The sequence below is a fragment of the Monodelphis domestica genome, chromosome 4 (genome assembly GCF_027887165.1).
Source record: "Monodelphis domestica isolate mMonDom1 chromosome 4, mMonDom1.pri, whole genome shotgun sequence".
In the NCBI taxonomy this organism is placed as follows: Eukaryota; Metazoa; Chordata; class Mammalia; order Didelphimorphia; family Didelphidae; genus Monodelphis; species Monodelphis domestica.
The window spans coordinates 128,972,830-128,987,148 of record NC_077230.1 but is presented as its reverse complement, the minus strand read 5'-3'; the positions used below and the strand labels follow the sequence as shown (position 1 = coordinate 128,987,148).

The 14,319-nt window shown below is 32.2% G+C and overlaps 1 protein-coding gene across 2 annotated transcripts in view; it reads left to right on the top strand.

Annotated features, from left to right (window-relative positions):
- Positions 1–14,071, top strand: part of ACTR3 (actin related protein 3) — a 53,288-nt gene extending 39,217 nt beyond the window's left edge. For both annotated transcript variants that reach the window (XM_007494073.3, XM_056793761.1), the window contains exons 7-12: positions 2,037–2,180; positions 4,709–4,882; positions 7,291–7,383; positions 7,572–7,697; positions 9,820–9,903; positions 11,430–14,071. In XM_007494073.3, the coding sequence (XP_007494135.3) occupies positions 2,037–2,180; positions 4,709–4,882; positions 7,291–7,383; positions 7,572–7,697; positions 9,820–9,903; positions 11,430–11,525 (717 nt within the window). In that variant the 3' untranslated portion in view covers positions 11,526–14,071. The remainder of the gene's footprint in view (positions 1–2,036; positions 2,181–4,708; positions 4,883–7,290; positions 7,384–7,571; positions 7,698–9,819; positions 9,904–11,429) is intronic.
- The last annotated feature ends 248 nt before the right edge of the window (positions 14,072–14,319 follow it).

The following is a 14,319-nucleotide window of genomic DNA, read 5'->3' as shown; positions in this document are numbered from 1 at the left end:
GCTATCTTTAGAATGTGCAGTAAGTTTACTTGTGACTTATAAATGGATAGAAAATATAATTACTAAATTAGAACATATGATTAACTTGGAGTCCATGAACTTAAAAAAAACAAACCCTTACCTTACATTTTAGAATCAATACTTAGTATTGGCTCAAAGGCAAAAGAGTAGTGTAAGGACTAGGCAATTGGGGTTAACTGATATGTTTAGGGTCATACAACTAGGGAGTATCTCTAGTAAACTTTTAAACCAGGTTCTCCTGATTCCAGGTCTGGTGCTCTATCCACTCAGCCACCTAGCTGGTTTATGAATGTAAAAAAACAAAAAAAAATTATATCAGTATAATTGGCATCTTTTGCAAACTCTGTATTTTATGAATTTAAAAACATTCTGAGGTTTCCAAACTTCCTGAAAGTGTCTGTATTACAGAAGGGGTTAAGAACTCAGGCCATTGAAGATAGAATCATAATAATAATTTGCTGATTTAAGGAAGAACAGCAATAAGTGGAATTATTTTCTGACAGGGTAGTTCTAGAGAAAATACAACTGGGAGGAAAAATAAAACCAAGTGGATAGAAGGTAAAATTGAAATTAAAAGCACACTATTTAAAATTCGGGATGGAAATGATAATGATATTTATGATTTGTTTAATAAAGAATTTTCTGATTTTAATCTACATTTTGCTACCTTCAAAGCCATCAGAAGCTAGTTCCAACTCCCTAAGTCATTGTAAGCATGATAACCTTTTCAGGCAAATATATGGCACTAATAAGTTTTATGAGATGAAAAAAGACTTAGTGAAATCACGTTAATGTCTAACTTAAAACAAACATGATTTTAGGACTATATTACCTTTTATGGATATTTCAAAGTATGATTTTTTCATGCAAATTATAGATAATTCTTTTCTTTTTCTTTATTCCTTTAAATATGTTTTGCTACTGATTTAATAAACTGGGAAAATTTTAATGAGTCCTAGCAATTAAGAGTTTAAATTAATGGACATGGCTCTTTTTGCATGACCTTATAGACTTATGGATACAGTGCAGCTGCTCGTTTTTTTTTTTTAAACCCTTACCTTCCATCTTGGAGTCAATACTGTATATTTGCTCCAAGGCAGAAGAGTGGTAAGGGCTAGGCAATGAGGGTCCATTGACTTGCCCAGGGTCACACAGCAAGGAAGTGTCTGAGGTCAGATTCGAACCTAGGACCTCCCATCTCTAGGCCTGGCTCTCAATCCACTGAGCCACCCAGCTGCCCCCCCCAGCTGCTTGTTTTTTTGTAGAAAGTTGGGACTACTCTGGACCAGTGGTTAGCTACTTTTTAAAAAGTTGAATTATTTTGCTTTTGGTTGAATCAAAAAAGCAACAACAAACTATTAGTGGTTCCTACTGAAGCCTATGCATTTCAAGAGTTTTTAGAAGTGTACTATTTGATAGTAAGTGGACTATACTTAAGCTTGGTCATGCTTTAACATGCTTTTTCAAACCTATACTTGCTTTCTTGAATAATTGAGTTGTAGTTTTAAATTCAGACCATATTAATGGAAGAATAAGCTTACAGGAAGCTAATTACCTAGTTGCAATTTTTCTGCCTTAGTTTACAGTATTAATATTACTGTTAGAAGTAGTGAATGAGGAATGAAGAAAAAGCAGTTTTTTCAGATTGAAAGAGTGCATAGATAGAATTCCAGTAATTGTGTATTAAGTTTTATTAACTTTGTTTTTAAATTCTTAATAGAATATATGTACCTATCCTTTAAAGCTATATTCTGGTGCCCACCTTCCTGATCTTTTCTGTTAACAAAAACCTTTCCCCTCATGTAATAATCTGTGTTTGCATCCCTGCAGCCTTGTGTTATAACAATTATGTATTTTAGCTATCTTTGTGTCTTACCTCCCAATTTGACTATAGGCTCCAAGAAGTATGATTTTTCCCCCCCAGTGCATATCATCAGGTTCTGCGCCTAAAAGATGTGCCTAATATTTATTTAAACTTAAATTTACTTTAAAAAATTGTTTATTTTTATTCCTAGGCTGAAGGGTATGTGATTGGCAGCTGTATCAAGCACATTCCAATTGCTGGGAGAGACATAACGTATTTTATTCAGCAGTTATTAAGAGAAAGAGAAGTAGGAATTCCTCCTGAACAATCCCTGGAAACAGCTAAGGCAGTGAAGGTACAGTAGAAATTTATTGATTGGGGTGGAATAGGATTTACCTAAGAACTGAAAATTAAGTTGTTATAGTAAAAATACTCTAAATGAATAATAACACTTTGTTCTTAAAAGTTATATACCCATTAAAGTTATTGTTGATTACTTATATTTCCTACAAGTAAGTCCTTGAAAATTATCTTTCTGTATTCTCAATACTAAAATAGTTGCTTTTTAAGACAGAGCACATTCTTTTAATGAAGCTTTTCACAATGGACAAAACTTGGAAACAAAAACATTTATATAACGATATTTATTGATCATCTGTCTTTCTGTCTCTCTCCTCTCTTTGTCTCTCACTCTCTTACTTCCCCCCTCCCTTTCCTTTATTTCTCTCCTTTTTTTCCTCTCTCTCATACCTTACTTACTATCCTACTAAAAACTGTAGAAATAGAAAGGCAAGGGCTGTACAAATGGGTTAAATGAGTTGCCCAAGGTCACACAGCTAGGAAGTGTCTGAGGTCAAATTTGAATCCAGGTCCTCTGGACTCTAAGCCTGGCTCTCTATCCACTGAATCACCTAGCTGCCCCAGATTCTTCCTAATATTGTTATACAAATTGCCTGATTCATATTATGTTGTATACTTCAATAGATTGCTAGGTGTATTTTGGCAGATACCAGAGAAATATGAATTCCATTTGAAATATTTTCATCTACTAAAAACCTCCCTGATGTAGTACATGCTTTAATTTTTCAGAACCTTTGTAGTATGTTTACAAATTAATCATCTCTGAAAATGACACTTATTTGCTTATTTAAGATATGTTCATATAACTCAGCAGTGCTAAAGAATATAATTCTCTTACCTAAGCAGAATCTTTCCCTTCTTTTTTTTTCTCTTCTTCATTTATTCATTCATTCCTCATAAACTGAAGATGATCTAAGCTGTATAAATACCATTCTGTTTTTTCCTTCTTTTAGGTTCTTCTGAGATAATTGAAAATTTTAATAAATTATCCATGAAATTGCCAGAAGTATATTGTATGAGTAGGCAACTTTAGTTTTGTTTGTTTGCTGTTACTTATGGTGACTGACTGGCTTATGTCATTCCTGTTTACAAATTCCCTGTAGGGAAACAAAAAAAAAAATTACATATATCAGGTTCACTTTAGAGCAGACAAAACACAGGGGCAAAACTGAACTAAGCTTTAAAATGGGTCTCCATCTCCTTGTGAGACTTTAGTTTCCATAGAGCCTAAGCATCATCTTTGTCTGGACTCATATCCTTATGTCATAAGATAATTGATTGTTCATTAACCAGCCAACTTCATCTTTTATTTATACTAAATAAAGACAGTTATAAGTTATTTGGATAGGAACCTGAAATAATAAGTAAATATTGTTTTCTGCATTCTTTAAAATAAATTCTTCATTGGGATATGTTAGAGGTTTTACATGAATACCATGATTTTATATCTTTTCCTAAATTGAATTTTCCTTTTTTTTTCTTGGAAGAAAAAAAGACTTCTGGCATACCTTCTTTGTTAGTATTTACAATAAAACCAAGAAAAAAGGAGGCTGTCACTGAATATATATCAATTCATTCTTTTCATGAATAGCCTAAAGATATTGGTACATCTTTTCCTACTTTTTATTTTATAACAATTAATCTTATTTAATTAGTGTTATTTTTAAATTTGTTAACTAAAAACATTCAGACAGATTAGTATTATAGAGGAGAGTTGTAATGTGAACCTTAGAATCTCTTATTTACAACTTTCTTTGGTTTTTAAATATAATAAATCCAACATTTTACTTTCAGAGTTATCCTGCTTGATTTCTTTTGGCCTCAGCATTTCATAACTTCTAAGATTTCAAAAATAATTTTTTTCTTTTATCTTTTTTTTGAGGGGGCCAGCTTTATCTATAATACTTAAATCCCAGTTCCCTTTTCCCTCAACCAATTGGGAAAAACAGAAAAAGAAAACCTTTAGGAGAAATCTGTTTGTCTAATATGCGATGTTTTCAGTTTTATTCACACTAGGACTCAAAGGTTTGTACTGATTTTTGTTGCTCTATCTCCTGTTGTAGGAGACTTGTGAATTTTGAAGATTGCTTTTTCTTAAATTCAAAACATATACTTAATCCTTCCTGTGTTATAAACATTTTTTATTATTGCTAATGTTTAATCCAAAAGGAAGATTTTTCTATTTTGACTGCTTTCATAATAGGTTGATTTAGTTTAGTATTAGTTGGATGACATTTCCTAAAGAAAAATGGAAATTAGAACTTTTTCTTATATGTTCCATTTATACTATGAGGTATGAAAAACATATCAGACAAATAAAATATTTAAATATGCAAACTGGAATGATGAAATTATCTATCACCGTTGTTAATTTTCCTATATCCTAAATTATTCTCCAAAGTGTTTTTTCCCCCCCTGTCTCATTTAACCTTTGGCTCTAGTTAACTGAAAATGCCTGTCTTTATTCCTTTCCATTATGCTTCTTATTTAGGGGATGAAATCTCTCTCTTTTTTTAAATTTAGGAACGTTATAGTTATGTCTGCCCAGATTTAGTCAAAGAATTTAACAAATATGATACAGATGGATCAAAGTGGATTAAACAGTATACTGGAATCAATGCAATTTCAAAGAAAGAATTTTCCATTGACGTTGGTTACGAACGGTTCCTGGGGCCAGAAATCTTCTTTCACCCAGAGGTGAGTTTACCTGGATAGAGTTAGGCTTCTAAATGTAATAAGAAAATGTGAAATTTAGTTTTAGATATTCACAGTTATTTTGGTGAGTATTTCTTTATTGGAAAAGGTGTAATCCTAAATGGGAGGAAAATTAATTAAAGTTTTTCTTGCAAATGCACAAAAAATACTTTTTCTGATTGAATGATAATGTTGGAAGTTATTGGAAGTTGGACTGTATTAGAATTAAGAGAGAGGAAAGGAAGTAGAGGCACTCAACTTTAAAATTCAGTTAATTCAATAAAGGTATAATAAAACTATGCCTAAATGTAAAATATTTACTCTAGAAAATAGTTTTTTTTTTTTTTAACTGAAGTAAGGGGCAGCTAGGTGGCTCACTTTCTAGCTGTGTGACTCTGGACAAGTCACTTAACCTCCTGTGGTCTAGCTCTTACTACCCATCTCCCTTAGAAGCAATACAAAGTATTGGTCCTAAGAAAGAAAATAGGGGCTTAAAAAAACTGACATTAGAAATCACAACATGTATTGAAAGCCAGTTATTTAAGTGTCTATGTAATTATAATAATATTGCTGGAGTTTGTTTATTTTAAGTTGAACTCTTAAACTTCTATCTTTTTTAAATTTTTAATGATTTAAGAACATTATTAGACTTTTATAAACATTTAACTTTCTTTTCATTTTTTTCTTCACTTTTCATTTAGAGTAAGTTTTCCAGGTTTTATATTCATCTTTTGTAAGACACTCTTTAAAGATTGCTGTATGCTGGAAATATGCTTTGCATTGATTGCACATGCTGGCCTTTTTAGGGAGAGAGAAAGGAAGATGGGAAGGAGAGAATTTGGAGCTTGGTTTTGAGAAACAAATGATAAAAGTTGTTTTTATATGTAGTTAGAAAAAAATAAAATATACATATATATGAAATGCTTTCAATACTAAATATTGCTTTTAAGACAGATGAGTGGTGATGGATAGGCAATTGGGGTTAAGTGATTTGCCCAAGGTCACAAATCTAGGAAGTGTGTAAGGCTAGATTTGAACCCAGATCTTCCTGACTATTATGCTACATATCTGTCCCAAATGTTTAAAAAAAGTGTCCTATGCTTCTTACCTTGTTTTTTAATTATAGGCCAGTTTTTTTCCTTTGAAATTTGTTGAATTTTTTTTCCTATTGTGAAGTCTATTACTCCCCTAGTCTGAAAGAGAACATTTTCAAATAATTCAGTTTTATATATTTTTCCATGTCACAGCTCCACTGTCATGTGGAGCTTCAGTTTCTGAGAAGAATGTAAGAAATTGAACTTTCAGCATATAGACATTGAAATAATAGCTTTTTTAAAGAGTAGTTATCAAGTTAAATATGAGAAGAAAGAGAACTGCCAATTCAAGAGATGGGTTTGGGAGTTTCATTTTTGTTCATAAAAACAGTTTTGTTTATTTAAAATTACCTTTGCATGTGTTAACTTCTGGATACATTTCGTAGGAATGATTTAAATAAAAGAAAGGACTACTTCTTCCTGAGGAGGTTTATAGTTGGAATCAGTAATTACATCGAAGAGATCAGGAATTCCATTGACATTAAAATAATTTCTCCCTTTAATGTGCTCTCCTCACCTTACATTGCTTTCTGTCTCTCTAATCATTATCTCTCCACCCACCCTTTGTTAGTCTCTTCTCATTGTTTGCAACATTAACAGACTTTAAAGGTTAGTCATAGCAATTGAAGAGGCTTGAAGGACCACCTTTAAGGTCTTCAGAATCTTCAAAGATATTGATTCAGTATAAGATATAAGCCTCTTGAAGGCAGACACCTTTACTTATCCCATGTCTGGAACCTAAATTTTAATAATTTTTTTTTTAACTTTTAATAAGCCTTCAGAAATTTCTTCCATTGTCTGAGGTTGAATTTGGTATTATCAAAGAATTGCATGGGTTAATCATTATCTGGAGCCAGGATTTGAACTCAAGATATTGATTTAGATTTGAAGTGAAATGCATTTGAATGACAGCTAGATTAAGGGTCTGATCATCTCTTAAGTGTGGCTAAGGTGGAGTGGAATAGTAAGTAGGTCACAGGATTGATTTACAGGATGCTGAGGAATCGAGAGGTTAGAGTGTTTGAGGAAACATTATCATGAGTGTTGAAGTCCCATAGTTTAAGGAAAGAATAGGGGAAAAGAGGAAGAGCATGAACCACATTAGCTACATCATAGCATTTGGATTTGTTGATACATTTTGATGGAGTGGTGGTGAGGTTCAGTCATTTTCAGTTGTCTCTTACTCTTTGTGTGACCCCATTTAGGGTTTTCTTTGCAAAGATACTAGACTGGTTTGCCATTCAGTTTTTCACCATTAATGAGTTAGTAACTTCATATTGGACTAGCTTAATTTGTTAAATTTGTCTTATTTTTCAGTTTGCTAATCCAGACTTCACACAACCTATCTCAGAAGTAGTAGATGAGGTAATTCAGAATTGCCCTATCGATGTCAGACGTCCTCTCTACAAGGTCAGTTTTCAGTGAAACTGCTATCTGGGGTGATCTTGTAGTATTGATATCAATTAAATATTGAAAAATCTTTTTAACATCAATAAAAATGCAAACATTTTTGGGAAATATGCAATGTGGATTCAATATCAAAATGGTCTCATTATGTTAATAAAAGTATAAAAGTAGTTTTTATTTTTCCAATATAGAATATTGTCCTCTCTGGAGGTTCAACCATGTTCAGGGATTTTGGACGTCGACTACAGCGAGATTTGAAAAGAACTGTTGATGCAAGACTGAAACTAAGTGAAGAATTAAGTGGTGGTAGACTGAAGGTTGGTTTTCTTGATTATATTTGGAGTAGGAAATATGTATATGCTTTTAATAAATAGGTTAGTCATATAACTCAACTGTTTACATCCTGGGCAAACTTCATAATCATTAAGATTATTAGAAGAATTATCACTTGTGATTTTAGCTTTCACTAGTTATTTTTATTAACTGAGCAATGTAATGAGTCCTTACTCTTCAAAAATACATTGTTTACTTATTTATATGTGGAAAATAGGGATAGCAAATGAAATTTTGTATGTAATTTGTAAGTTATTTGTAACAGTGACTTGTCATAAAATATGCACTGTTGAACAAATATATATGAAAATATAAATGCATGTATATTTATTGGGTTATATAATTTTATGTTCATCTGGAAAATGAGGAATCTTGAGACAAGTAATAGTTGTCTATTTAAAGGTAGACTAAAACAATCTGGGGTAAAATGTTTGGTAAGAGCTTTGTTGTTGATGTAACTAATGAGATGTAGCTGATAACCTCTACTGTCTGGAGTTTTGTTATTTCATGTATCTAAACATATTCCCTTTAGCACAGTGGGATGGAAAAGTGTGTGGTGGAATCAAGGCAAAGATTAAATATTAAACTGTGAAACTGTGGGGGCATAATCTGAAACTTCAAGCAATTTTATTGTTCTGTATAATAGGCAACTTTCATCTCTGTCTCTTTGACGGGATGCTAATAATATTTCAGATCAGAATTTGTCTTTTCCTCCAAACCTTACCATTTCCCCAGGTTCATACATAACCTCCGAATTAAATGATTATTGATTTATTCTCTCCTCTCAACCCACCTATCCAATCACATGCCAGATAATTACTTTTTCTACTTTTCACCCATCATCTTCTATTAAGATAGCTAGCACTTTTTTTCATCTCTTGAAGAAATTTTTTTGTGATAACTTAATGAGTTCTGTCTCAAATCTTTCACCACTCCATTCTCTCCTGCACACTGCTGCCAAAGTAATTATTCTTCAGCAGAAATTTGACTCTTTTACTTTCTTAATCAACTACAGTAACTTCCTATTTCCTCTAGGTTAAGAATATAAACTCCTCTGATTAGCTTTTAAAACCCTTAACAACTTAGTTCCATCTTATTAGATTGTTCCTTAAGCATAATACTCTACCTCTTGGCTCTGTGCCTTTGCCCTGGCTATCTTACATAGTCTTAACTCTACCTCAGAGACCCACTTTTCCTTTAATTTGTACTATCTTCTGAATGAAACATTTATTGATCCCCATAACTGCTAATACCCTTCCTTTTGAACTACCTTATATTTAACTACTTTATATGAACTTTTATATCCACTTTATATTTATTTAATTATGTATATACTTAATGCCTTCTTTATTCTAATTTTAGCTCATTGTGGGAAGCCATTGTTTCATTCTTTGTACTTGTATTCCTAGCATCCAGTATAATACTTGGCAAAGATGAGGTGCTAAATCAGTGACTGGTGATTGATTGATATCTGTTAAGCCAGATATCTGGCATCTATAATTTCTACAATCCTACCACTTTTTAATACGAAATAACAGTTAAGGATCTTAGTTTCCGAATTTTGATTTTCACTAGCTCATTTTTTCTGGAGGTCTAACGATTAAAAATTAATCTTTCCCAAAGCTACATTTATATTTTCCAGCTACAAAGAAAAATCAAGAATATTTTTGACATGTTTTTAAAAGCTTTCTTTCATTTTTGTTTGAAACTGCTTAAATAAGATTTTTAAAGTTTAGAATAAAAAACAAGGTGCTATTTTCCTCCAGTGATGTAACTTAAGTAAATGGTTGTGGAAGGAACCCTATCATACTCGATTCATTGCCCTTTTTCATTTTGCTTTATTTTCATATCTTAATGATGATTTATAAAACTTTAACTTTTGTGTTTAATCAGATTCTCACCATCTTGTGCATTTAGATCCATTTTCTACAATAGCAGTCTATTAAATGGACATATTATTTTCCCTTTTTCCTCATGAACTGTAGGCAACTTTTGATTGCATCTGTTTCATAATGTTACATTGACTGGCATTGTATATAATGTTGAAATTTAAATGGCTATATTCTTATTTGACTTTAATACCTAAAATACTTCTTTTGGTTTTAGCCAAAGCCTATTGATGTGCAAGTCATCACACACCACATGCAGCGATATGCAGTATGGTTTGGGGGATCAATGCTGGCTTCCACGGTAAGTTTGCAACAAACATTATCTTTGTTTTTCTCTTTTTTTTGAAAATTTTATTTAGTCAATTTAGAACATTATTCCTTAGTTACAAGAATCATATTCTTTCCCTCCTTCCCCTCCCCCCTTCTCATAGCCAACACACAATTCCACTGGGTTTTACATGTGTCCTTGATCAGAACCTATTTCCATACATATTTGCAATAGGATGTTCATTTTGAGTCTACATCCCCAACCATATCCCCTCGACCCATGTAATCAAGCAGTTGTTTTCTTCCGTGTTTCTGCTCCCACAGTTTTTCCTCTGAATGTGGATAAAGTGTTTATTCTCTCTGAGTTGTTCAGGATCACTGCATTTGAAGTCCATTACATTCGATTGTGCCATAGTGTATCAGTCTCTGTACAATGTTCTCCTGGTTCTGCTCCTTTCACTCTGCATCAATTTCTGGAGGTTGTTCCAGTCTCCATGGGTTTCCTCCAGTTCATTATTCCTTTGAGCACAATAGTATTCCATCACCAACATACACCACAATTTGTTCAGCCATTCTCCAACTGAAGGGCATCCCCTCATTTGCCAATTTTTTGCCACCACAAAGAGCGCAGCTATGAATATTCTTGTATAAGTCTTTTTTCTTATCATCTCTTTGGGGTACAGACCCAGCAGTGCTATGGCTGCATCAAAGGGCAGACAGTCTTTTAGCACTCTTTGGCCATATTTCCAAATTGCCCTCCAGAATGGTTGGATCAATTCATAAATCTACCAGCAGTGCATTAATGTCCCAACTTTGCCACATCCCCTCCAGCATTCATTACTTTCATTTGCTGTCATATTTTGTTTTTATTCTTGATGTAAAATTATAGTACAAGTTAATATATTATCAATATTATGCTGGCAGTTTTTACTATTTAAGTAAATTCCTTTTAATTTCATTAAATATTTGTTGTATTTGTGTATATTCTTTTAAAATTCACATGGTTTTGTATTTCTTTATTACTTTTTTTTAAAGAGAGTGATGCATTTTCTATTTTTTTTTGTTTATTTTGTTTTTAAAAACCCTTACATTCCATCTTGGAATCAATACTGTGTATTGGTTTTAAGGCAGAAGAGTGGTAAGGACTAGGCAATACGGGTCAAGTGACTTGCCCAAGGTTACGCAGTTAGGAAATGTCTGAGGCTAGAGTTGAACCTAGGACCTCCTGTCTTTAGGCCTGCCTCAATCCACTGAGCCACCCAGCTGCCCCCTATTTATTGTTTCTGTAACTAATAACTAGTTGAACTAAAACTCTGGAAACATTTATTTATTGAATTTATTACATAGTATTGATTCTAAGATGGAAGCTAAGGTTTTTTTTAAAAAGAAATAAATGTTTTCATAGTAGTACTTACTGCTAATGATTTGATTCAGAGGTTTTTTCCTCCCAAACAGTCCTAGTAGTCAGACATGAGATCATGTAGATAAAAATACACCTATTTATAGATAATACTGCATACTAACAGATATTGATAACAGTTTTTGTATTTTCTTTTCCAGCCTGAGTTCTACCAAGTATGCCACACCAAAAAGGATTATGAAGAAATTGGACCTAGTATTTGCCGCCACAATCCAGTGTTTGGGGTCATGTCTTAAAATTGACTTCATAGTTATAACAGTTAGGGAAGTGGGGAAGAGCTCATCTTTCTGATTACTTGTTTTGCCTGGATGGCTGGTATTGAGATAGCAAACTGACTTGACAAGAAAAAGACCAAACATAATTCAACAGGAATATTTTAATAAATGTATCAACATACGAATGTAGAAGAAAGCCAAAATAATTAAAAGTGTTTTTCTTTAGGCAATATTTGCATCTGTGTGTAACAAAAAAAAGTGGGTTTTAGTTCTCTGTGACCGGATATTTTGTATATTAATGGATTATCCAAGATTTGATGGAATTTAAAGGTATGTAGATAGCTCTATTAATGCTTGAATTGTACACTTCCAAGTGTACAGTGCAAGAGCTTGTTTATATTTCATACTTTTTTATACTTTGAGGAAAAAAATGTCAAAGAAAAATTGTCATATTTGAGGAAAAAAGAGACCAACTATAAGGTAAATTAAAAAATAATCCTCGTGACACTGGCTTACACACTCATGTTACTCTAGTTATTAAAATTTTCAACCATCCAAAAAAAATCTGGTTTTCTTTGCAAGTGCTTTTTGGAACTAAAGCTAGTATCTTGGATTAACTGATGCCTGCTAGTGCTTTCTGAATACTCTCATTCTGTTTCTTGCTTTAAAAGAAAAGTAAAGACAAGATTGTTGGACCAGTATTGCAGTTATGTAGTGTCTTTTTTGATAAAAAACATTCTGATTATCAAAATTGGTGTATTTAAAGCCCTAACACCATTCCAATAAAGACACAAAATTTCTTTTGATGTTTGTTTGAAGCTCTTCAATCTCCTTACAAACTAAATGATAAATCTTTTCTGAAGACCTCACAATCAATGTTTGAGTTAGCAAGATGAATTTTTTTATGTGCTTTGTACAAACAAGTGTGTAATTTTAGAACTAAAATATTGACTGCTTTCATTTTGATAACTGTACCGTTTGATATTTTCATTTGCATAATGAATTTTCACAGTTTTAAATTTTTTCCCCTCAGTCACCAACAATATCATGCAAGTTACGTTTTCATTGCATTTTTAAATCTCTGGATCATGAAAAAAAATCAAAATAAATTGAAACTGAACTACCTTTTCTAATGTTTTTTAAAAAGCAATATAATTTCCTTTTATGTATATTAGATGTGGTTTCTTCTACATTCTATTGAAATTGTGGAAATAGAAATCTTTATAATGTGTGTGTGGTGGAAAAATTATCATGAACTCAGTTAATACCCTGTGATGTGCAAAAGTTCACAAGAGGGAAATCTTTTAGACATTTGTTCTACAGTATGATTGCATCAGTAATGTCAATATTTGAACTGTAAAATGTGTTATCCTTGAAAATAATATATAGTTAGAACATTAAAGTAAATCTACCCAAAAAACAAAGACCAATTTTTTTTTAAGTTTCAATTTGTTTTAGTCTAGGCATAGAATTGGGGAGCAAAAAGTAGTTTTCATTTGGAATGATTCTGAAATGTGAGATTTTATTAAACATGTGAAACTTGAATCTCTGAAAATGAGAGTAAATGCTAATAGAATGTATGTCATGTATCCTACTTTGTGGCAATCATTTTTCAAAGATCATGTGGTTTAGAAATAAATTTGGATAAACAATGAGTAAGGAAATCTCCCCAGCCCTTCCATTTGAGGGTTGTTTAAATACTTAAATCCATAAATTTGTTTCATTCAGGATGAGTTTTGTAATTTGGACAAATGAAATGGAACTACATGCTTACAAGGCTATTGATTATATAAGTGAATGTTTTTATGAAAAAATAATTTCTTTCACTAGAATGTACAAAAAAATCCAAAATTTAACTTTGTAAGATAGCTGTTTCCAATAGAGAAGGGAGATAAATGAATCCATTTCATAGCACATGATATTTACAGTGGCCTTTTGAAGAGAACACTGGAGTCAACCCCTTCCCTCCCCACCCCTTTCCCCCTCTTTCTCCCATATTTCCAAATTCTCAGTTGGCAATAATGCAATCTTTTCTCTTTCTCAATAGACGGGAGTTTGAGAAAAGGGGAAAACTTATGAGTCCATTTAGAGAGCAAAACTTTCTATGTATAAGATAGCCCTTTTACTTAAATTTTTTTTTACATGTTGATAGAATTTTAATGGTGATTTTCTTACATTTGTTGGTTCATTTTCTCTTCCCTTCCTTCCATCCCTTTCCAAGACAGCAGGCAATAGGATATATATGTTGTACATTTCTCAGCCCATTTGCTTTTTGTTTCTTTCCTCAGCACTTTCTGATAAAGGATTATAATGGGCATACATTGACATGCCAGGAGTCTTTTAGTTGTAAAGCCTGCTTCAATAGAATTTGAAATTGCAAAAATCTAGGAGCTGTTCTTCCAAATATTTGTAGAAAATTAAACACTTATGTCATCTTTAAAAACATGTTAAGGATGTTATATATCATTTACATTTGAACTTATAAACCTTTCAGTATGTTTTTGTTTTAATAGTAAATTAACTTAGAAAAATAGATCTTGCTCTTTTAAATAAACTTCAAAATGATATCAGTGTGTTTGTAAAATTTTCAGAGAATAACCTGTATAGTTAGTATTCCTTATGCTGTTGTATGAAGCCGTATCCCCTCAATATTCACTGAATCAAATGAGGCAATATTAACTAAATCAAATCTGTGTCAAAAGTTATAAACTGTAAAATGCTATACTTATGCATACTCATACATATCCAGGAAATTTGACATGTGATTTTTATTCTTTCTTATACAACTTTGATTATAGTGGCTTGTAGTCCTAGA